Below are 23,496 nucleotides of genomic sequence, written 5' to 3' on the forward strand. Positions count from 1 at the left end.
TGGTGATGGTCTACTAGAGAAATCACTTTTCCCCCTTAATCTAATTTTAGATCCAAACACAAATCATTAGGGTAGATCTACATGAGTGATTAGAGACTCCCCTGGGCCTTAAAAATGTCATAAATCTTTGTGCATGTTGGCATTTAACTCCATTGAATCATTTATTCCACCAATGTGTATTTATTGAACAATAGTGTTAGACACCAGGCATGCAAAGATTCATAAGATAAACTGCCTGGCCTCAAGGAAAAGTGTCATTGGAGAATTACATGATCGTACATGACAATCAGAATGCAGTGTGGTAAATTCAGAGATGGAACCCAGGAAGTGTTTGAGGGGAAAATCAAAGAAAGGTTTTATCATGCAACAGCAAATAAAAAGTGAATGACAGGGACTTCTCTGGTGGTTCAGTGGCTAAAACTTTATGCTCCCAATGTAGGAGACCTGGCGTCGATCCCTGGCCATGGAACTAGATCCCATGTGCACAACTAAGAGTTCACCTGTGGCAACTAAGATCCCACATGCTGCAACTAAGGCCCAGCACAGCCATATAGATAAAAGTTTAAAAAATATTGTAAAAAAGTGAATGACAGTAGCATTATATTATAAATACAAAAATTTTTTTTCATGCAGTACTCTAAGATTGTCTGAAAGTGAAAGTCTCGTCTGACTCTTTGCAATACCATGGACTGTATAGTCCATGGAATTCTCCAGGCCAGGATACTGGAGTGGGTAGTCTTTCCGTTCTCCAGGGGATCTTCCCAACGCAGGGATCAAGCCCAGGTCTCCTGCATTGCAAACAGATTTTTTACTAGCTGAGCTAAAAGGGAAGCCCCTAAGATTGTCTAGATTTCCCAAAGTCCAGAAACAGTTATTATTTTTTTTTTCTTTTTTCCCCTGAAAACACTAAATGGTTTTGAACAGTGACTCCATGAGGCAGGAATTTTTTCTTTTGTCCTCTGTTGACTTTCCATCTAGGAGAATGATTGACTTTTAGTAGGTGCTCAGTAAATATTTGTAGAGTGAGTAAAATGAGCAGTGGAATGACAAATTGAGATCTTCTCTAGAAATGTCATTGGCGGTGATTTGCAGAGATGACTGGGGGAAGGGAGGACTGGAGACGTGGGCCGTGGCAGCGTACTTCCTGCAGAGGTGTAGTGGAACAGTCGTGGGCAGTCCCGGGGGGAGAGAGCAGGATTCATGTGACTGTCGAGGACAGGGAATAAGCAGGGCTTGGGACTGGTTAGGTCTGGGGAGGGGAAAAGAGGGTGATTCTACTGGCTTTCTGGCTTGGGTGAAGGCAGACGGAGGGACAGAGCTAGGTTTGGTTTGGGACAGGCTGGGTTCAGGATGTCTGAGGGTCATGCGGTAGAGGATGTCTAGAAGGTCGCTGAATGTCTGTGTTTGGAGCTCAAAAGAAAGGTCTGTATAGATAATGGATCTGAAGGTGGATTTTGTGGACAGTCTCATCACACCTACTAGTTTTGCAGATGAAAGAAACTGAGGCTGAGAGAAACAGATTGTTTCCAAGTTTTTAAAGATAGCAGTCTTGCCTCAGCTGATCCCTTTCCTCATGGGAGCCAGGCTAGACTCACAGCCTGCCGGGACCCAGCCTGCCTCCTCCAGAGTGCGCCTGGTGGCACGTTCGGAAACGCTTGGCCCTGAGATGATTGCTCTGTTCTCTCACTTTACCCTTCCAGTGAGTGTTTTTATGGAATCCCTCTTGAACCTCAGCAGTCAGTTCTGCATCTTAGCCAGGGGGTGAGTTCCCCACACTGTCTCTTCCTGGCTTGTTATTTCCAAACTATAAAAATGACTCAACTCAGACTACCGAGGGCTAAGCTTCCTTTTTTTTTTTTTTGGTCTTACCATACACCATGAAAGATCTTAGTTCCCTGACCAAGGATCAAACCCCAGGCTTCAGCAGCGAAGTTGCCAAGTCTTAACCACTGGAAACCAGAAGATTCCTCTGAGCTTCTGAATTTGACTTGTTTTGTTGAGTAATCTGTGGCTGCTAGTCCTGACTGGCCCTTTCTCGATCAGTCTGACTGGTTTCCCCATCCTCTCTGATCTGTTGGAACACTGCAAGACCCAACAACTCTCTGACTATCCGCAAATAACCTTCACCCCTGTGGTCCTCGGTTTTCCCTTGGAGAAAGTGGGACAAATGATATGCCTTTCCAACATTAGGAGATCTAATAGAGATGATATATTTTAAAACATTGTTCAAGAGCTTTAAAATATTGTTTTTAAACAAGGAGCCCCTCAGTAGCAAAGTGTGCACATCTGGAAAAAGCATGTTGGCTTTGGTATCAGAAAGAAAACAATTGGCTAGAGCAGATCCATTCTGAGAGGTTTCCTGAGTACTGATTTGTTGTTCTGGTGGAAGCAGGAAAAAATGGTGATAACGGCTGGATGACGGCCAAAGGTGGGGTGGCTGTGGGTAGGGGGTGGGTTCTGATAACTGGTGAGGTAGAGGGGGTGTGAGGTCAGGCAGCTGGTTATGGCTGAGAATAAGTAAATTATTGGATTGAATCAATGTTATCAAGCTGTTTATATCTCTATGCTGAAAAATCCGTATTGATACTGGTAAATGGAATTCGGTAGGACAGAAAAGCAGCCTAGTGAGAGCTTGAGTGCTTTTGTGGGAGAAAGGGGGTCACCCCTGATCTGAGTGTGTGCACACATGTGGGCGTATGCCCACATGTCAGTGTGTCTGTGGGTGAAGGCATAGAAAACTGGAATTAGGGGGAGGGGAGGGTTCAGTGAGTAAATGCTCTTAATCTTTTCTGTGCCCCACCTCATTCCATAAAGGATTTGTGGTAACTTGCAAAAACACCTAGACACTGAACAAGATTAATATAAATGAGTGATATAAACAAGTGATAGTTGATACTCCATAACGCATGTCCTAAGGTGCTGATACAAATTTTAAAAGCAATGGATGGAATAAGATGGAATAAGGAATGCCAGCTTCCGGTTGCACTTGGTGGCTGATTTTCCTGGAGACCCAAGACAGCTGGGGAACTACCTTTTGTTGTTCAATTTAATGCTCCATTGGTCAAAGCACTTGTGAGTAACAAAGTAGAAAAGTTATGCAGGTGCTGGACTTGAAATGGCCAACTCTGGCTGGCGACAAGTCAGAAGCTCCACTCATGTCCTTGACTGTCTCATCTTGTGTGCAGTCATTGGGCCTCAGAACCCCCTCCTGTCTGACCCTGCTCTGTGCCCAGGCAATGTTTCTCGGTTATTCTTTTAAAGCACAAATGCAGTCATCTCAGAGCACCTTGCTGTTGGGACACAATTCCTGAATATTTTGGGGCTCCCGAGGGCCTGCTTTGTCTGTCGAGCTCTGTGGCTAAATAGATATGCCTTTTAGGAAGGACTGTGCTTGGTGAGGATTCCAGGAGGTATGTTTCCTTATCCTCAGCTGGTAATGTGCTTTTTAGAAAACTGTTAAAAATACTAACTGCTGTGTTTTTTTTTTTCTTCTTCTCTTTTTAAAAATTTCATTGTTCTCAGTGTGTATTCTTCCAACTTCCATGCGGTGAAGAGGGAATCTGATGGGGCTCCTGGGGATCTCACCAGCTTGGAGAATGAGAGGCAGATTTATAAAAGTGTCCTGGAAGGAGGAGACATCCCCCTCCAGGGCCTGAGCGGGCTCAAGCGGCCATCCAGCTCAGCCTCCACTAAAGGTAACGGGGCGTAGCCTGCAAGACTCTGGCCCATCTACAGTGTTATGGGGTGACTCTTGGCCATCTGTACCCATTCCTAGGGTGATGGCAGCGAGAGTAAACCTCCAGCTACTGGGATCAGTTTTGACTTGTTCAGATCCATTTCCAGGCCACTGAGCCCTCCCGGCCCCCTCCCTGAGTTTCTTACCGGCCATTTTTCTTTCTGGTATTAATAGTTCCCTTCCTTTGAATCCCCACCTTGCTCTCCCTGAAGCATCTCTCTCTCTCTCTCTCTCTTTTTTTTGTTCTGGTTCCCTTTTCTTAGAAATTAGCTGAGCTTTTCCTAATTCTAACAGGGTGGCCATTTTTTGTTGCATCTTTGCACCTGCTTTGCAGCACAGATTATTTTGCTTCCGGACATCGACTGGAAATTAAAACAAAAGAAACCAAAAAATCACACAAAACCCTCTGACAAATAAGCATGTTCCCTCTCCCCCTTTCCTCCTTCTTTTTTTTTGTAGCAGCTTTCAGCTTTAACCTAATGGGTCTGTTTATTTTATTCTGCATGCTTCCAGTGGATCATAAAGGTGGGAATGCTCACATGATTTCTTCATCTTCAGCTCATAGCCGAGCAGCTCACAGTAGCAGTGCGTTAGGCCCAGGGTGTAAGCACAAGAAGCCCCTGTCCGCCGCGAAAGCCTGCATTTCAGAAATCCTCCCCTCCAAATTCAAACCCAGGCTCTCTGCTCCCAGCGCTCTCTTGCAGGATCGGAAGAGCATCCTTCTGTCGTCAGAAAAGGCTCAGAGCTGCGAGAATCTTTGTGTCTCGGGTTCTCTGAACGACTCCAGAAGAGGCCTCCCCCTGCCAGTGGGGGGCAGCGTGGAGAACCTGCTCATGCGCTCGCGGCGGGACTACGACGGCCGCTCAAGCAGCACGCTGAGCCTGCAGGAGTTTGGCGCAGCCGCCAGGAGGCCTTGTCCGCTCTCGAGGAAGGCCGGCCCGCAGTTTACCATGCTCTACCGCGACATGCACCATATCAATCGGGCCGGACTCTTCCTGGGGTCCGGCCCCTCCTCCAGCGTGCGGGATCTGGCCTCCCACTTCGAGAGGAGCGGCCTGGCGTTGGCCCGGGGCGAGCTGGGCCCCAGCCAGGAGGGCTCGGAGCACATCCCCAAGCACACTGTCTCCTCCCGCATCACGGCTTTCGAGCAGCTGATTCAGCGTTCCCGGTCCATGCCGTCCCTGGATCTGTCCGGCAGGCTAAGCAAGTCCCCTACACCCGTGCTGGCCCGGAGCGGCCTCGTGTCCGCCCGCTCGGCCGAGTCCCTCCTGGAGTCAACCAAGCTCCGGCCCCGGGAGGTAGACAGGCTGAGCTCCGGGAGCATCATCTATGCCTCCCCGACGTGTAGCCGGATGGCGGACTCCGCTTTGGGCTTCCGGGGCCTTGTGCCTTCCGAGCCCCTCTCCGCCTGCTCGGACGAGCTGGACCGCTGCTCCAACGTGTCCAGCGACAGCCGAGAGGGCAGCAGCGGCAGCGTTCACGGGGACTTCCCCAAACACCGCCTCAACAAGTGCAAGGGCACCTGCCCGGCCTCCTACACCCGCTTCACCACCATCCGCAGGCACGAGCAGCAGCAGGCCTCCCGGCGGCCCGACTGGCGCCCAGATCCCCGAGGGGACAAGGGCACGCTCCTCAGGAACATCTACCTAATGAGCCCCCTCCCCTTTCGGTTGAAAAAGCCCCTCCAGCACCCCCTCAGACAGCCTGGCCCCGGGGACTACTCGGGCCAGAAGCCAGAGCCCCCCAGTCAGCCCCATCGGGACGAAGCCCCCTCTGGGGGGAGGCCCTCGGTGCCCAAACGCCTGTCTTCCCGGCTCACCATGGCCCGGCTGAGCCGGATCTCAGAGCCCCCTCAGGAGAGACCCGCGACCCCGGAGGTCTGCCCGCGGGCGTTTAGTAACGGGAACTCTGTGCCGTACTCAGACCAGGGCCTGGACAGAAACAACAACCCCCACGGGGAGCTGGGGGCGCCCCTCGGAGGTGGCCTTCTGTGTGTTTGACCAGTCTCACCTCACCCGTCCCTCCATCCTGCTTGCTGTGTTCCCCCCTCCCCTGTGCCCTCCCTGCTCATTTTCTGGTCCGTCCTTTGTTTTCTGTTTGTTTTGCTTGGCAATTAATCATGGCTCGTAGTGGCTGCTCTTCTTTAAAAACAGATTCCCCCATGTCATTTAGACTAACCACCAAACTCTGTTTCGAAAGAAAAATTGGCCGTTTAGCACATCTGAGAAATTTGTTGATTTGAACTCCTGAACCCCTTGCAGTTCACACCAATCCTGACTCAACGCCGAGGTTTTTTGAGAGGCAGCCTCTCTCGGTGGCCCTGTGTGTTTGTGTGTGAGTGTACAGTGTGTGTCCTGTAAGACCCTGCACGCCTATTAATAAGGACACCTTTCTAAGACGGTTCTCTCTTTGCTCATTTTTTGCCTCTCGTTAGTTTTCTGTGTATGAAACTAATTCACAAGTAAATCCAAAAAGCAGGAGGGAGGGAGTTTGGTTTTTTTCCTTCAGAAATTGATACTGACCACCAAACGACAATGGTAAAAACTTGATATTTATCATGGATGAAAGGTGAAATCTTTTCCCAATCTGGTTTCCCACTAAATCTTTGCCTGTTTTAATTCTGCTTTATTGTTTTGAAAGATTCAGAGTCACCAAGGCATTTTATACCAGCTGATTACTTGGAATCCACAGAAGAATTTATTCGACGGCGTCATGATGATAAAGAGGTAATCGCCACTTTTGAACTCTCTAAGCTCTTGTGCAGACAAAAATATGCAGGAAGTAGACATTTAGGGAGGTGACATGGCCTAGCAGTTAGAATCAAACATAGGGATTTTCACAGGTGAGTTTTTATATGATCTAGGCTCGATCATTCCTTTTTTAGTCCACTTTGCCCAAAAGTAGGACTGATTTTTTTCAAGGCACTAACTTCCAAAGGCCAAGTCCAGCCAGTCCTACTGCCCAGGAGGTTCAGAAAGAGGTTGCCCACCACTGCATTCAGTGCCTCGAAAGGGGAGCACCCTCACCCCACTTTATTATTCTCCAAGAAAATTCACCCTCTATTGACACAAAGCACAGTTCATATTGTGAGAAGGATGCAATAGGAGAAAGAGGAAATGTAAAATAAATAATGACCATGATAAATACATTTTATAAAAACATTTTGAAGACGTTGCCTTTAACTCAGAGCTACCCCGGTGAACGGTGACAGTGCCCCACCCCAAGAACTTCAGCATTAGCCTTTGTCTTGCAGCTGCTGAAACATACACAGCAGTGATCTGACTGGTGGGGCCAGGAAAGGGGCACATTCTCTTGGGATTTAGGAAGAGGTGGTTCTGTATATCAGCTAAATGGGCAGAATCACAAGCTGCTGTTGTGATGAAGTGTTATTACAAGACGTCCTTTCTAGATTTCACATTCCCAGAGGAACGGGTCCTGTTGATTAAACAAGCTCTGAGGACCATTTTCATGCAGTGAAAAGACGGAAGAATTGTTTCGAGGCTAGTGGCAACAGGGAAAGGTGGTCATGTGTACACAACTCTGTCCTCTTCCCTGTAAAGTCCAAAGCCCTCTTCCTATGTTCTGTTTCATTGGGATGGTTTCAGAGTCTAGGGGGATTTTTATTAAGGATTTAGGGTCGGGCTGACATTGAAGAGAGCTGGAGGGTAACAGTCATGCTGTCAGCTGGAGAGACAAAGGACAAAAAAGACCACAGTTCTGCCCTTCTCCGGGTACCATACAGACAGTACTCAGTAAGACATTTGCACCTGTCTGTGAAAAGATACTCAAGGAAGCATTTGATGGACAGAATTATTTGTGATAACAATGTGAAAAGCTCACAATGCATGTCCATCAGGCCATAGAACAGACTTCTGTTTGTCACTGTCACTGAGATATGAGATTCCACCTATTGAAACCTAGCCTGCTATGATGAAGGGAGGTGACATTCCATTTCAGGAGTATAAACCCTAACATCCAACATGGGAGGTTTTGTGATAGAATTCTCACCTACCATGTGGGAGGCAGGTTTTACTTTGCTGATATAGTGATTCAAAGGATGAGCAGCTCGTTTCCTGAATATACTGGCTCACACATCCTGGTGTCCTTATCCCTGGTTTTTGGCTTATATGTTTAAACTATGGAAATGATGGATTTACTGAGGTCAGATTCAAGCTGGGAGGGGAGCTCTGCTCCATTTGCACTCACTCATGTTATTATTAGGCCACGCCATGCGGCATGTGGAATCTTAGTTCCCCATCCAGGAATGGCTTGTGCCCCCTGCATTGGGAGCATGGAGTCTTAACCACTAGACTGCCAGGGAAGTCCCACAAGGGGCTTATTATTAACATTGATGATAATGCAGTTCAGAAAACAAGAACCTGTCAGTCCTGGAAGGGACATTGGTGGTCATCTAGCTAATTCTCTTGTTTTATCCAGCAAAGGACTGCCATAGGGTACTGGCTAGCCCCAGACCACATAGAAAGTTACCTTGTAACAGAGGCACGGCTGGAAACCGGGGCCTTATGGTGTTTCACAAAGCACTTTCTCATGTCTTTTCTCACTGAATCTTTACCACAACTTAACCTGAGCGCTGGAAATCCCATAGCTATTTGACGAGTTACTGCTTTATCATTGGTAGACCCTGGAGAAGAATAGAAAGATGGGTCCACCCTCCTTTGGAGCTAGGTGTCACTTAAGGCATTTCACTACCTGCTAGGAGAAGGCTAATGCTTTACTGAGAATGCTCAAAATGATCAGTTCTAATTAATGCTTTCCTGCAAGCAATATTAATTCTGGGAATGTATGATTGGTTTAGAGTAAGAAAATATTAAAATTCTCTTCTGTAGGGTCCTTTCAGTAGGCAGTGAGGACATTTAGTTAAATGTAATATTGTTTAATTATTTTAAAAGGCCTTTAAAAACAGAAATGAATGACTGTTTCCTTAATTTAGGAGAGAATATTTCTTCTAAACTCAAGTACCTTATTCTTAGTTTATCTCCTGTATGTATAGTCTATAGCAGTCCCTTAAACTCAGCTTCACTTCTCTAAAGAAGAAGTAGTTGAGTAGAAAGTACATTAGGATAATAAATGATGCTTTCTGTCCATCACAAATAGGTTTTGGTGCACATGCTGAAGCCTCCTAAAATTGTACTCAGAGGAAGGCTTGACTGGTCTAGGAGGAAGGGTGCCATATTTTCTGAATTGGGTATTTCTACTCTCTTGAGCATATTCAAATAGCAGCAATAGGAAGCACAAAATGACCTGCTTGCCATAGAACCCCTTAGTAAAAGCCCACAGCAGTTTAACAGGACAGATGTGGGCAGGAGGAAGAGCCCACCCTGGTTCCACTGTGGGAATATGCTATGGGAGCTCATCACTGGCTAAGTGAGTGAGGATAGCACTTCCGGCCTCCTGCCATGCTCCATGCTCATGAATGCTCCTGGATGATGTGGCCTCCTCTGCCTTGTATCTGGAGGCAGGAGGCTGTCAGCTGAGCCAGGGATAGTCTGCAGACAGTGTAACCACATGGGACCAGCCTTCAGTGCTGCCTAGATTTCTTCTGCAGTGCTGTCTCCTCCCTACACAGAGCACACAGGGGTGGTTACAACGGGAACATAAAGCCCCTCCAACATCTGTTTCCTCTCTATTGACTCAGCACCTTTTTCCTTAGTTGTTTTTGTTGGCAGTTTTCCAATGCCCTGGACCAGATGATTCACTGCCCATTTTATGCAATTTCATGGCAGAAACTTTTAGCGGACCAGAGACGACTTAAACGCGAGCAAGAAGAAGCCGATATCGCAGCTCGGCGCCACACGGGCGTCATTCCAACGCACCATCAATTTATCACTAATGAGCGCTTTGGGGACCTCCTCAATATAGACGATACGGCAAAAAGGAAATCTGGGTCAGAGGTCTGTTTTGGTCACCTCGATCTGCTGCTTGACCCAAAGCAATATTTGCCTCCCCTCAGCATTGCCCTCTCTCTATAGGCCAATTTAGTTCTCCAAGCAGCGTCTGTCATCCTGGCTTCCCTTAGGCTTGCTTTGGCTCTTCTCTGGCTGGTCGGAGGACATGATTCCCATTATGTCCGGTGCTCTGTATGTCCAAGCATGCCTGGCTGCGGGACTGGGATCCACCAGTGCACACTCGGAATGCATGCCTTAGAGCATCGGCTGCCATCATGAGTCTCGTCTTCTCCATCCGCATTTTACCATGATACTGTGTTGCCTGTGCGTTCCGCTTAGACACCTGTACCTTAGCTCATATGCATTAGTGGCCATGGTGTGGACAATTACAAGCTGCTTCTTTGAAGAGATGGTTTAGTGAAACTTGTATTACATGCAGTACTGCTGCTTGGTATCCTACAGTGATATAATTGAAGTGTTCAAGAGAACTGAAACCTCACTGAGGAATTTTGAAAGCCAGAGAGTTTTGCAGTTAGGGCAAGCCGTGGAGGGTAAGAGCTCTCTGAGAGCCATTTCCTCCATTCCTTTAATTTGGACATTTCTCAGCTGAGATTACGAAACTTAATATTATACAGGGAACAAAGAGGCACAAGCCTTTAAAGTGATTTTATCTGGACCTTGGCCTCCTGCGCGAAGGTCAGCATGTTGAAATTCTCATGCTGGCCAAATGCTGCATTTTGTGTCAGAGTTTGTTTTGCCACGTGACCCTTAAGTAGCCCTGCCTAAGATTAGCTCCTTTTGGGGAAGTGTGTGTGTCTGGGACTTGGGGGGTGGGGGTGGAGGAATGGGTGAGTGACACCAAAGTATATGCAGTTTTATAATTGTTCAGTGTAACAGCTGATTAATATTCATGTTGCTGTCTTTCGAGCGACAGAGGCACCACTGGTTATTCTTCAAATGGTTTGGGTTTTGTTTTCGTTGTTTTTTTTTTTTTTAAAGAAATAGAAGGTGACTGTGACAGAGAAGAGGGGAACCAGGTGAAAAGGAAAGCTGGGGAAGGGAAAGTGGCTTTAAGGTGATAGAGAAAAATAAAATGTAATTTTAAAAAAGGCAGATGTTATCAAGAGTAACTCAGATGCAAGGAAAAGACAGCTCCCAGCCCTCAGCATTCCAGCTCCTCCATACCACTCTGTTCTGAAGGTTCTGGTGACAGGTTATCCTTGTTCCCGGACCTATCTGGTTGTGAGTGATGGAGGAGATGGGGACATGCAGAGGCAACCTAGGGCTGCCTAATCCCTGTAGATAATACATGTAAATGAAATGCAACCAGGGCACAGTAACCATAGTCAGAGGCAGGTGAACTCTGTCTAACCCACGCTGCATCCCTTCTAGAGCAGAGGTTCTCAAACTTGAGAGCATCAGAATCCCCTCAAGGCTTGTTAAAATACAGGTTGCTGGTCCCCATCCACCAAGTTTCTGATTCTGGGTGTGACCTGAGAATTTGCATTTTTGAGCAGTTCAGGGACTGCATATTGAGAATCCCGGCCCTAGATGCTGACTGACAGACGTCAGAAGACAAAAACCAGTGAGTCCTGGTGTCCAGACCATGTAGATATACTTCCGTCCCATTACCAATGTGTCCCGGTATACTAGGCTGTGTAGATGTACCTCTGTCCCATTCAGTAGGGTTTGGGTGACCACTAATCCTGTCCAGGACCCTATGAGGGGACAGAAACAAGACTCAGACTGTGCTCTTGGGAAGCGGGCAGTCTAGTGGAAGAGGCACCCTTGGAACAGTTACCTCTGTCGTAGTAAGTAACACGATGCCTTGGGAACCAGAGGAGGAAAAGGTAGATTCAGCCTCAGGGGGATGGAGGGAGATAAAGAGGGAAATGATGCTTTGTATAGGCAATGATGGCTTATGTCTTATGTTTGATGGAATCAGTGTTTCTCAGTCTTAGATAACGTATGGGTTCCCTTTAAAGACAAATTTTCACCAACCCAGTTGGGTTGACCTAAGCCAATTTACAGATTAAATAGTAAACTATACACCTATACAGTTTTTATTTGATAATTATTAATTTAATTGAGACCTGGTTAATATTCATGTCTCAATCTTTTGAATGACAGAAGGCACCACTGACTGTTCATCGCATGGCTTGGGTTTTACTAATTTAATTGATAGTTGATATAATTTCCCTGAATTCAGTTGTCATTCAGAGTATGAATATCATGCTATTTTGGTATGAATTTGTTTTTAATTTCACACAGCTCTGCAGTTGGCTGTCATGAGGTAACCAGTGGCGCCCCCCCCTCACTTTTTAAAAATTGGAGTCACTGTGACATTTGTGTCCTTAAAATGTTGGTCATTTGGCCTTCTCTGTGAACTTGTCATTTGTAAATAACTCCATGATTGTTCTCTTCTTATTTGCTTACAGTGGTTAAATTATGCTCTCTGGTCATAACAGACACAGTTGCAGACAGTGAAATTCTGACATTGATTATAAGGTTGGCATTTAGCTGACTTCTAGTATGTATGGGAGATAGATAGAAACAGAACATGAAAATGGAAAAATAAAAAATTCCTGCAGAGAATTCATGGCCTTAAAGAAGGTCCCTACAAGACCCCAGCTCAAGGAGCCTGATAATGTGGGGGTATTTCATTGAGGGATCAGGATCTAAAACTGAGCTTGATGAAGCTTCTGAAAGTGTTTTTTTCTCACCTATATTCCCCTCTGCTTTGTCCATGCCTTCTAATACTTAAGTAGGAAGTACGTAACTTAATTTTCATCACATTGTTTCCCTAGACCAAAAAGTCATAGCAGTTGAGTAGGTTGGAGCTGCTCCTAGCTGGGGCAGAATTATACTGGCAGCTATGCACAGCTTGCTCACTTGATTTTTCCCCTCTGTCTTTCTTTAAAGAAAAAAAAAATGTAACTACTTTTAGTGGTGGGGAAGAAAGATGTGCAAATAAACATGGTAAGTAAAGAAGAACCTTTTCCTCTCTTTGATGGAATTGGTGATGAAGAAATTCCAGACACAGAAGGGTGTCTAGACAAGATGCAGCAAATAGACTTGCCTGATTGGGTCAGGAAGAGTGTCCTAGGAGATAAGGCAGTTAGGTATGAGTGGGGAGAAATTACCCAAAGACCTTAACCCACCTCAGGCATTGAGAGTTGACCTGAATGACAGTTGAGAGACTCAGCCAACTTCAGAGTGAGGCAGTGATGTAATGGAAGCATTTGAGGAATGTTATTTGTGCTTCTGAGTGACACCAGATTAGAGTGAAGAGAACTGAAGTCAAAGGAAGCTTTGTGCTTGTGGGTACCAGAGGTCGAACATGAGACGGGTTGTGGAGGGGACGGAGGGAGAGTTGGTGTGACTTAATGACAGACTCGATGAGAAAGTGGAGATGGGGCTGCGGATGACTTCCAGGCTTGGGAGACTAGGAGGAGAGGGCTCCCCAGCAAGAATGGGAGCCTTGGAGGAAGAGCATGAGCTTAGGGCTTGCTATATCTGGCTTTTTGGATGATTTCACAGACGTTGAGAAATATATGTTGGGGGTGATAGGAGAAGTCAGTCGGGGTTCATCTACTTGCAGGGCATAATTTAAGTCACACAAACAATGTGCTCCCCAAAGAGGAAGACAGTAGATAAGGAATGTCTCAGGACTTCCAACTGTTTTTTTTTTTTAATAGCAGTATCAGCTTTGAGAATCAGCATTTCAGCTTTAGGACTTTTCTGACCATCTCTTCCCCAAATCTGGCCCTCCGTAGGGAGATCCTCACGCATGGCATAGCTGACTATTCATCTAGTGCTCTGCTAAGGTCAGACAAGTGGAATTCTGCCCATATTTCAATACCAGAGTAAACTGGTTAGGGTGGATTTTTCTGCTTTGCTTTCTGGAAGCTTGTAAACATGTGTTCTTTTCATTGTACATGAATTGCAATTTTAACTTGTCATTGTTTCTTGTGTTCAGATGAGACCTGCCAGAGCCAAGTTTGACTTTAAAGCTCAGACACTAAAGTAAGTGCCATTTACCCACCTTGTTTCTTCTGGGGACAGGGTGCCTTCCTCCTGACCCTGTGCTTTCATTGCACCATGTTGCCTCCCCCAAACACTTAATAATAGCACTTTTTAAAGAGAAAATGAGAGATCCATAGACTTGAATATGTTAAACACCTCCAGTCACTGGGTTCTGTTTTCCCCCATAAATGTTACTCAAAAAAGTGTTCTGTGGAAGCACTTGATTCAACCAAGTTAAACAGGTTTCTGTCCCACAGGACTTCTTCCAGGGTGCCAGGGTGCTGAAGGGCATGATGAGTCTCCAGAAAAGATCTAAAGTGTATCACATTATCATTTCACAAATCTTGTTACTATCAGACCTTGCCACTGGTTCCTTGGGGATGGGGTGTGGTCCATAGAGCAGGAAGGAGGCATCCCCAGCCCCCACGATACATGACCTCTCAGCCTCTCATGAGTGTCCCCCTCCTTGCTTACCTGGGGTGGTGGTGTTGGGGAGTGGGGTGGGGGGAATCACAGCTCCCACCCACCTCCATACCTGCGATCCCTTAGGGTAGCAGAGTTTAGAATCTGTAGATGTCCAGCAGGGGTGGGTATTCTGAGGATTCTGCTTATCTGTGTTTCCATAGTTGAGGGTAAACGGAGGGGGGAAATTCAGAACTCCCCTGAGAAGGGCTATGGCAAAAAATCGACCAAAGACATTCTTTTTTCTAGAGACAAACACCCTGGATTCCCTTCACAGGGCTCTTTAGGTTTAGAATCCTGCCTGCTGGTGTGAGACCCACACAGGTAGCCTTATCCTTTGATCCAGCACAGGGCTGACTGTGAGGTTTTCTGGACGTGCCCCCGTTGTCTAGCCAGCACCCCTTTATGTACTGTGGGACCACCTGGCGCACCACAAAGCAGGCACACCCCCTCCACCCTGCAGTCAGAGGCCTGTCTTTCCTTGTTGTTTGTTTGATGCACATGGAAAAGATCAGGTCATTTTTTCTAACTCAAGAAAATTTCAAGTTGCAGTTTTTGTTTTGCTTAAAATGTATCTATTATCTATCTGTCTCACTTTTTAAAATGGATTCCTGGCTAGAGATTAACATACTATTGAGGCAAACAAACGGATGTATATGGAAAAGTTGAAAATGGGCATGAAGAGGGAAAATTCACTTTTCTTTCCAAGATCCCTTTTCTGTGTTGAAAAGGAAGTGAACTAACATTTACTGACTGTTAACTATATCACAGGCACCAGGCTAGGTCTTCTATTTGTAGTTTGTTGATGATTTCTCCACAGACTCTGAGTTAGCTCCTATTTTCAGATAAAGAAAGTATTGGGTTGGCCAGAAACCCAATACAGTCATTTGGGCTTTTCCATAAAATGTTTCTGGGCTTCCCTGGTGGCTCAACTGGTAAGGAATCCACCTGCAATGCAGGAGACCTGGGTTCAATCCCTGGGCTGGTAAGATCCCCAGAGAAGGGAAAGGCTACCCACTTCAGTATTCTGGCCTAAAGAAATTGCAAAGAGTCGGACACGACTGAGCAACTTTCACACACATAAGATGTTTCTGGCCAACTCAACATCTCAGAGGGATTAAGTATCTTGCCCAAGGTACCAGAGCTAGTAAATGATATAACTGGGTTTTGGATCCAGATCTGCCTAATTTCAGAGCCTTTCTACTGCATGATGCTAGATGAGTGTATGTATGGATGGATTGATGGATAATGAGACTGGTGGATGGATGGATGGATAATGAAATGAATGGGTGGGTGGATGGCTAAATGGATAGAATGATAAAAGGATATCAGGATGTCACAAATACTGATGTAACTTGTTGCTTTTGACCTCACTCAAAGTCTCCTTTTGCTAAAACACTGAGCATCTCAGTCTTAGACTCATTGGAACATCTCCTAAAATGCCGTGACCCTCTGTCCACAGGGAGCTTCCTCTGCAGAAGGGAGACATCGTTTACATTTATAAGCAAATTGATCAGAATTGGTACGAAGGAGAGCATCACGGCCGGGTGGGGATCTTCCCCCGCACCTACATCGAGGTACGCTGGCTCTGTCTCTTTCTCAGGAAAAGCCCAGACATGCGCAGAGCACCATTTATCTAACTTGTGTTTTGTTTTCTCCTTTCCTGTCATTTCCTTGCTTTCTGCTCTTTTCCATTTCCTTTGCCTCTTTTTTCCCTCCCGCCTTTCTCAGCTTCTTCCTCCTGCTGAGAAGGCTCAGCCCAAAAAACTGGCACCAGTACAAGTTCTGGAATATGGCGAAGCCATCGCCAAGTTTAACTTTAACGGTGATACCCAAGTAGAGATGTCCTTCAGAAAGGTAAGCCGCCCTCTCATACCACACCAGGGGACCCCCACCTTGGTGGGCGCTGTCGTCATGGGGATGGGGTATTGGGGTGCTGGCCAGTCTGGCGGGGCGGTTGCACACCCAATTCTGTGCCCCATGAAGAATTGCATTGAGGGCAATTGAGGGATTTCTGCAGTTGAGTTTACTGATGAAAGGTGGTATTTCTGAAATCATAGATCCACCTCTTTTATAAACTGTATTCAGTGTTTATTGAGCACCTAGTAATGTGAGAAGTGCTGTGTTGGCAACTAGGTTATACAACGTTAATGTGGAGAAGGGAATGTCCTCAGACACCAGAAGTCTGAAAAACTTTGAAGACAAGAGTCATAGGTTATCAGGCGTGCAGCTTTTGGGGAGTTAAATAATTTTTCAGAGCTGTGATTTCCTCCTATGTAAAGTGAAGATAAATGGCCCTTTTCCTGAGCCGCCATGAGCAGATTAAATGAAGCAGCCTCAGGGAAGCCCCCAGTGTGACACATGGCAGCTAGTTGGCCCTTGGTGAGCAGGAGGTGACAATGTTATCATTGCCTTCAAGGTGCTTGTACTTATTTTGAATACAGTTAAGCCAGGCAGAGATACTGTTCTTTCCAGGAATTCGGAAACTCTCTATATGTCAAAATTCTCTGGCTGGCTGAAGGTACTGAAGTTAAGAATTTTACTGAGGATTGAGGGAAGTGAGACTATGCCTTGAAAAAAGATGAACCACCTTATAGAAAAGAGAAACAGTGGGAGCAACCTAGTTGCCCTACATCAGGAGACCAATAATTAAGCCATTATATGTATGTACAATAGAACACCTGCAGTGGGCCATTAAGCTGTGCACCGCCAGGAGAAACATAGAATTATATTTCTTGATAAAGAAGGATGTATACTGTATGTTATTCAGTACCAAAAAAGCAAATTACAAAGGGGAATACAGTGCATATTGTTTTTATAAGAAAAAATATATGCAAGTCTAATTCACATGGAATTATCTGTACCAAAATATTACCAGTGGTGACCCTCAAGTGATAATATTATAGGTAGTGATTATTTTCTGCCTTACATTTATGTTTTAATTTTCCTATAATGATAATAGGAAAAAATAAAATGTTAGAAAAAGAACCCCCAAAACCTTTACCTTAGAGAAGAAGATTGGATATCTGTCTGTTTTGCATTAAGCGAGTCAAAACCACTAGATTTGGGGAATTTCCTGGTGGTCCAGTGGTTAGGACTATGCTGTCACTGCCAAGGGTCCAGGTTCAGTCTCCATTCAGGGAACGATTCTACAAGCTTTGTGGTGCAGAAAAAAAAAAAAAGACAATTACAGTTTCCTGTTAGCTTGGGGGAATGAGTCTGACCTTTAGCGAGATACGTAAAGACCAAGCTTAACAGACTCCCAGCAGCTTTAACTTCTGTTAGCATCTCCATCTCAGTGATGATTAATTTCATCCAGGATGAGCACAGAAGGTTTTTCTGATAGAAGAACGTGACAAGTAACGCAGGAGAGCACAGACTACAGGCAGGGATCTCAGACGTGCTGAGGTGTGCCAGGGCAAGGACCACTGCCTCGCTGTGTCTTGCAGGGCGAGAGGATCACACTGCTTCGACAGGTGGACGAGAACTGGTACGAAGGGAGGATCCCAGGCACGTCCCGGCAAGGCATCTTCCCCATCACCTATGTGGATGTGATCAAACGGCCACTGGTGAAAAACCCCGCAGACTACACCGACCTGCCTTTCTCCTCCTCCCCAAGTCGTAGCGCCACTGCAAGCCCTCAGGTACCTAAGCTTCTCGCCACTGGTTTTCACACTCAGCCCGACAAATCTAAGTGCTAATGGCACACAGCCCCTCTGGGGTGGGTCTGCAGCAGTGCAGAGAGTATGCATCCCAGGGTTTGTTTTCATGTGTACAAATGGCATTTTTCAAGAATTTGCTGGGAGAAATATTATCTCAGGGAAAAGGAAGCACTTAAGGTGATTGCTCTGGGGACAAGATGATTAGGGAGAGATATAAGTGTCTTTTTCAGTTGGTCCAAAACTCTGTTCTGGCAGCATCCCATGCTGAGTGAAGCTGATTGTCTGGGTACCACCGCTGTCCCATACATACCATGGCCAGTATGGTTCTCTTAATCATCTTACTGGTCAAGATTGGCCTGCAGAATACAAAGACTGCAAGAATTTCACGTCCTCATCCTCAGACATATAGACCAGATTCAGAATATTCTTTGCAGTCAAGAACTGGGTTGCAAAAAGAACTTGCAGCATCTCTGTCTATGGGCTGAAAGGAAGTATATTTATAAGCATAATATGGTCTTTGCTTCCTAAACATTAATTATGAACAAACTTATTTTAAAATATAAATTATTCCAAACCCATCCTTACTGTCCCAAAGCCAAGGAAAAAACCAAACCTTGGGTTCAGGAGAGGCACAGTGGGGTGACTTCTGTGAAAGACTGACCATAAGTGGTAAGTTACAGGGAGGATGGTCAGGGGAACAAGAGCAGGACCTGGGGGCCCAGGATGACACTTGGAGGGGGCCTCTTTTCTCTCAGCCTCTAATGAGTTCCTCCTCTCTCACTTGCCATTGTTGACCCCAGGAGATGGTTCTTGGCTGAAAGCATGAGATAGGCTGACCCAAGGATTCTTTGCACGGCGAGATCTAGATCCTGTGATCTCGCAGGGAGAGAGTGGGAGCTGGGCATAAGGCATTCTGTTTCGTCACAGCATGAGGAACTCCGCTAGATTTTATGCTTGACTGTAGCCAAGTGCAACTATGAAACAAGATGGCTACACTGCTCCTACACCTCTCTGTAAGGCTCTTCACTGAACCCGCTAGAGAGAGTAAATGCCCAAGAAGGGCCAGGAGCAAGGACCTTTTTAAACTCTTTACTGAAGTATAGTTGACGTACACTGTTATATTCGTCTCAGTGTACAACATAGTGGTTCAGCCAGGCCACCTTTCTCTCCTCATGGCTCTGGGTCAGGGCTTCATTGCAGAGGCAGTTGGATGGAGTGGGGGTAGGGAGCTCCCAGTGTGTCCCTTTAAGTCTGATTCTGCGGACCAGCCAGCAGCATCTGTTCCTGTCCTAATGGGACCCTTTCTCCCGTCTCCATGCCACCTGCTTCTCCATCCTCCCCCGCCTGCACACACCCATGCATCCACACACATGCACCCGCATCCACATCCCAGGTTCTCTCCCAGCCCGACCAGATGATTTCCTTTCTGGACACCAGCGTGCCCTGTTCATCCTCTCCATTTTGTTCCTCTCTGGACATCCCATGTGATTGTTTTCCTCCTTTATTCTCTGTGCTGACACTTGTGCCTTTTACTTCTTTTGTTTTCTTCTCTCTCCTTCTCTTTTGAAGTTTTCTGGTCACAGCAAGCTGCTCATGCCAGCCCCCTCATCTCTGCCCCACCCCCGCCGAGCCCTGTCCCCGGAGATGCACGCTGTCACTTCTGAGTGGATCTCATTGACTGTAGGGGTCCCGAGCAGGCGTCCTCTGGCCCTGACCCCACCCTTGCCTCCTCTGCCCGAGGCTTCTATCTACAGCAGTGACCCCCTGGCCTTGTTTGCAAGGCCCAGCTCCTCGCTGCCCCTTAGCCTTCCCCACTCGGGCTGGTCGGACCGGCCCACCCCACATTCAGCGGTCTCCCCGCTGGCCCTGCCGCCTCCGCACAAAGCCCACTCCCCAGCTCCCGGGGCCCAGGCCTCCCTCCACGTCAACGGAGACAGTGGTACCTATGTGCCACCTCCGGGGGTCCTCCAGGATAGCTTCTCCCAGCCATGGCTTGGGCGATCTGACAGGGTCATCTCGGAGCTTAGCGACGCCTTTAGCAGCCAGGGTAAGCGGCAGCCATGGCGAGATGGAAATGGAGCGCGTGAGAGGAAAGCAGAGAGGGAGGCGGGTGAGAGATGCCCAGGTGGACCCGCCATCTCTAAGAAGAGCTGCTTGAGGCCGTCAGACGTGGTCAGGTGCCTGAGCACCGAACAGAGACTCACAGACCTCCACACCCCAGAGGAGAGCCGGCCCCGCCAGCAGCCCCTGGGGGGCCCTTTCTCGGGAAGGGAGGCTGAGCGCTCAGAGCTGCAGAGAGGTGGTGAGCCGGCCGAGAGGAAGGCCGCTCGGACGGGTGCGAGCCAGGTAGGCCTGCAGCATGACCGTGTGTGCCCGGGCATCTCGGGCAGCGGGACGGCCTCACCCACAGCCGAGTGGATGCCCGCAAGACCCGTTTGCTTGTTTGGAGACAAAAATATGACCCAGGAGGGGATGGAGGGGTCATCCATTAGGTTGTCAGGGCTGGAACAGCTGGAGGCCAGGGACAGTCTGTATTCTGGCCTCTCGAAGTGATTCCAAAGTAAGCCACACTGTTGGGTACCTCCTGGCCTGGTGCGAAAACCCACAAGAAGGCAGGCCTTCCTCCTAGCCCAGCTGCACCTGGGAGAGGACCCCGGGTTTGCTCTAACACAGCTGAGAACACCAGGCTTCAGTTTGGCTCCGTGTGGTTTGGTTTTGTGTGCGTTGCGCTTTGTTTCCATAACCCGTGGCGCTCTGCCTGCCAGCGCTTAGCCCCGTCGGGTCTCCGTCCTGTCTTGTGTTTGTGTGGGAGCTGAGCTGCTCACTGATGGGCACATACGTCTTGGTTTTGGGGGGATCGACCCACTGCTGGGGTCCTTGAAGGATAGGCCAGGTTTTTAGGCAACTGTCCCATTTTCTGTCTGGGACAACTACAAAGATTTTGGGGTTTGGACCGAGGTGGCCCTAGGATGTTTTGAGGGCTTAAAAATTGGGGGCAGGTGGTGGGGAGGTGAATGTGGCAATTAGATCATGGTTCTAATACTGGCTATGCTGTTTAATACCCCAGAATTCAGAGCCTTTGGGCAGCTTCTTCAAAGTAGCTGAGTCTGAATGCCTGCTCCCCTCTACTCTCTAGTGATTTGGAATTGAGTTACTTTCCCCTTCTCAGCCTCAGTTTCCTCATCTGTAAAATGGAGATGACAACTCCCTCACAGTCTGGTTGAGAGGATTTCATGAATTGATGCATGTCAAGTGCTAAGCATAGGGGCTGGGAATGGAACACATCAGTACTCTGTAAGTGGAAGCTCTCCACCTTGGAGCTTCTGGAGCTGAGAACTTTCTAGAATGTCTTTTGAACCAGATGGAATTCTTGAAGATGTCTCCAAGCCATTTATTATCTACTGTGCACAATGCCCATGGTAGATGATGATGTTTAATCTCAGTTTCCCTTTAAAGTGTCATTTACTCAACAGATACTCATTTGAGGCCTGTAGACACCTCTGGGCAGGAGACAGGGTTTCCCATTCTGCCTTTGAGGAGCCTGTGCTTCAGGGAGACTGGCGCGCACAGCTGCAGAGGTGTGCCTGGAGGCCGCAGGAGCCTACGGCCTGAAGCGCAGGTTTGGCCAGACCTGCGGCCCCAGCCTGATGCTGGGGAGTGGGGCGTCATTGCTGCAGGGAAGGACAGCATGTGATAATGGTCAGTAGTCAGTCTCTAGCTCCCCACTGGCTTTCTCCTGTCCAAAGTAGGAGTGCAATTTGTCTCTCAGTCACAGGACAGTGTAAGGATTAAAGAAGGTAGGTGTGGTGCCTGGCAGGCGGGAAGGCTCCCTGAAGCGGCATGTTGCTCCAGCTCTGAGGGCAGTGCTGAGGAAATAGCCATACCTGGGGAAGGCTTTGCCTGGGCAGGTGTTCCCGGAAGGCATGTTCTGTGAGGAGAGAAGGGTGTGTCCAGTCAGGGAAAGAAATAATTGGCTGGGGGAGAGGTGGTGAAGCGACTGACGGGAAAGGAACAATTCTGGAAAGGTTCTAAGTCAGACCTTGGGGCCTGGAGACCTCCTCGTGGTTGGCGGTGAGTCATTGCGGCCCAGTGCCAGGACCCAGTGTACACAGGATGCGTACACGGTGCTCGGAAGAGGCTGGGGGTACACACTTCCCACTTCCTCACTGGGAGAGGAGGCGGCGTGCTGCCAAGCTTGTTGAAAACTGGTTTTTCTTTCCTGGTGGGCCTCCAGGCCCCAGGTGCACCCCTTCGCATCCCCTGCCTCCTGCTCTCCCAACAAAACGCTGGACCCTGGCCTTACTCCATGTTGAGAGCCGGGGGGTTATGTGAAAACGGCTGCTGCCCACACACTCCGTCACCAATCCCTTCACCTTCCCCTCCTAGGACTGGGAAGACAGCTTGGGAAATGAGGTCCTTCCAAGGAAGCTTTCTGCCTTTCTTGAGGCCCTCTTGGGCTGACAGAGCACAAGATGGGAAGGGCTTGAATGACAGGTATTCTCTGGTGACCCAGTGACCTCAGGCTGTGGCACTTACTTGAACAAATGCATTCCAGACCTGCTTGTATTACCAAGAAAATTGTCAGCCCGCTCTTGTCCTTGCTGGGGGCAAGGAGCCGAACCAATAATTCAACTCTGTTATCAGTGTTGGGGACCTAGATAGATATTCTGATCTATAAGTGGAGGGAATCTAACCAGAGAGCAAGAAAAGACACTCGGACGTGTTTTGACCTTTCCTCTTCTATTTGAGTGTCTAGGATGTTCCAGGCACTGTGCAAAGTGCTGCAGGAGGCAGAGAGGGGTGGAGCATTGTCAGGGGCCCCCCCGCTCTCAGGAAACTCTCTCCTCCTTTCTGGGCTTAGAAGGCCTCATGGAACTGGCCGTTTTGACAGCTAAACCAGCCTCACCCTCCCAAGTCTCCCCTGCTTGTGCGTCTGGAAAGTTTCCACCCATCCTTTACTTCTCCACTCCTTCCAGGAAGCCTTTCCTGCCAACTTTCCCCTCCCCCTGCAAGACTAGATTAAATGCTGGACTTTGTGCTTTCACAGCCCCCAGCACCTGATCTAAGGGGCACTTATCAACTCTATTGTGTTTGTCCCTTTGTCTGTCACCGGCAGGGCGCGAGGGACCAGGACACCTGATACGAGGAAGGTGCTCAACAAGTATTTGTTGAGTGAAAGCAAAGATACATTATGAGTGACCCCAACTAAAGGAGCGTAGATCTCTACTGGGGGATAAGACATGTTCACAAAAATAATTATAAGGTAGACCAGGAAGGAGGGTCACAAACAGTTTCCTTGGGGAGTTCAAGATGAGAATAAGCAAGGGGTGGGAGGTGTGGGGTGAGGTGGACAGATTTCAAGAGAAAAGTGACTTCTGATTTGGAGCTTCAGGAACTGGGAGTTTTATGATAGGTGAACAGCAGCGGGGCAGCATTCTAAGCAAGCAAATAGCCTAGCTAAGCCCCAGGGGTAGGAATGTGAAAGGGCAGGTGAGTTCTGGTTTCAGTGGGGCTTCTGTGTCCGCAGGTGGGGAGAAGGGGCTGTGAGCAAAGCTCGGAGGGCTGGTTGGTGCACATGTAGATACTGGTCAGCACCTCCTCACAGAGTCTGGTCATCCTCCACAGGTCCTGTGACCCTTGCTAACTGGTCATCCACATTCCCTACGTGGTGCTAGTCCCTGTTCTGCTGCTTTCTTTCTCCTGA

General features: G+C 47.7%; 1 protein-coding gene across 38 annotated transcripts in view; it reads left to right on the plus strand.

Moving 5' to 3' along the window:
* SORBS1 (sorbin and SH3 domain containing 1) overlaps positions 1 to 23,496 on the plus strand; it is a 231,905-nt gene that overhangs the window by 191,957 nt on the left and 16,452 nt on the right. For 22 of the 38 annotated variants that reach the window (XM_043475902.1, XM_043475901.1, XM_043475919.1 and 19 more), the window contains 7 exons: positions 3,523 to 3,695; positions 6,377 to 6,462; positions 9,481 to 9,648; positions 13,622 to 13,668; positions 15,593 to 15,707; positions 15,862 to 15,987; positions 17,580 to 17,774. In XM_043475902.1, the coding sequence (XP_043331837.1) occupies positions 3,523 to 3,695; positions 6,377 to 6,462; positions 9,481 to 9,648; positions 13,622 to 13,668; positions 15,593 to 15,707; positions 15,862 to 15,987; positions 17,580 to 17,774 (910 nt within the window). Of the gene's footprint in view, positions 1 to 3,522; positions 3,696 to 4,249; positions 5,717 to 6,376; positions 6,463 to 9,480; positions 9,649 to 13,621; positions 13,669 to 15,592; positions 15,708 to 15,861; positions 15,988 to 17,579; positions 17,775 to 19,361; positions 20,139 to 23,496 lie in introns of all 38 variants that reach the window. The other 16 variants (XM_043475881.1, XM_043475889.1, XM_043475892.1 and 13 more) reach the window with 2 other exon arrangements.

This window comes from Cervus canadensis, chromosome 8 (genome assembly GCF_019320065.1).
Source record: "Cervus canadensis isolate Bull #8, Minnesota chromosome 8, ASM1932006v1, whole genome shotgun sequence".
NCBI lineage: Eukaryota > Metazoa > Chordata > Mammalia > Artiodactyla > Cervidae > Cervus > Cervus canadensis.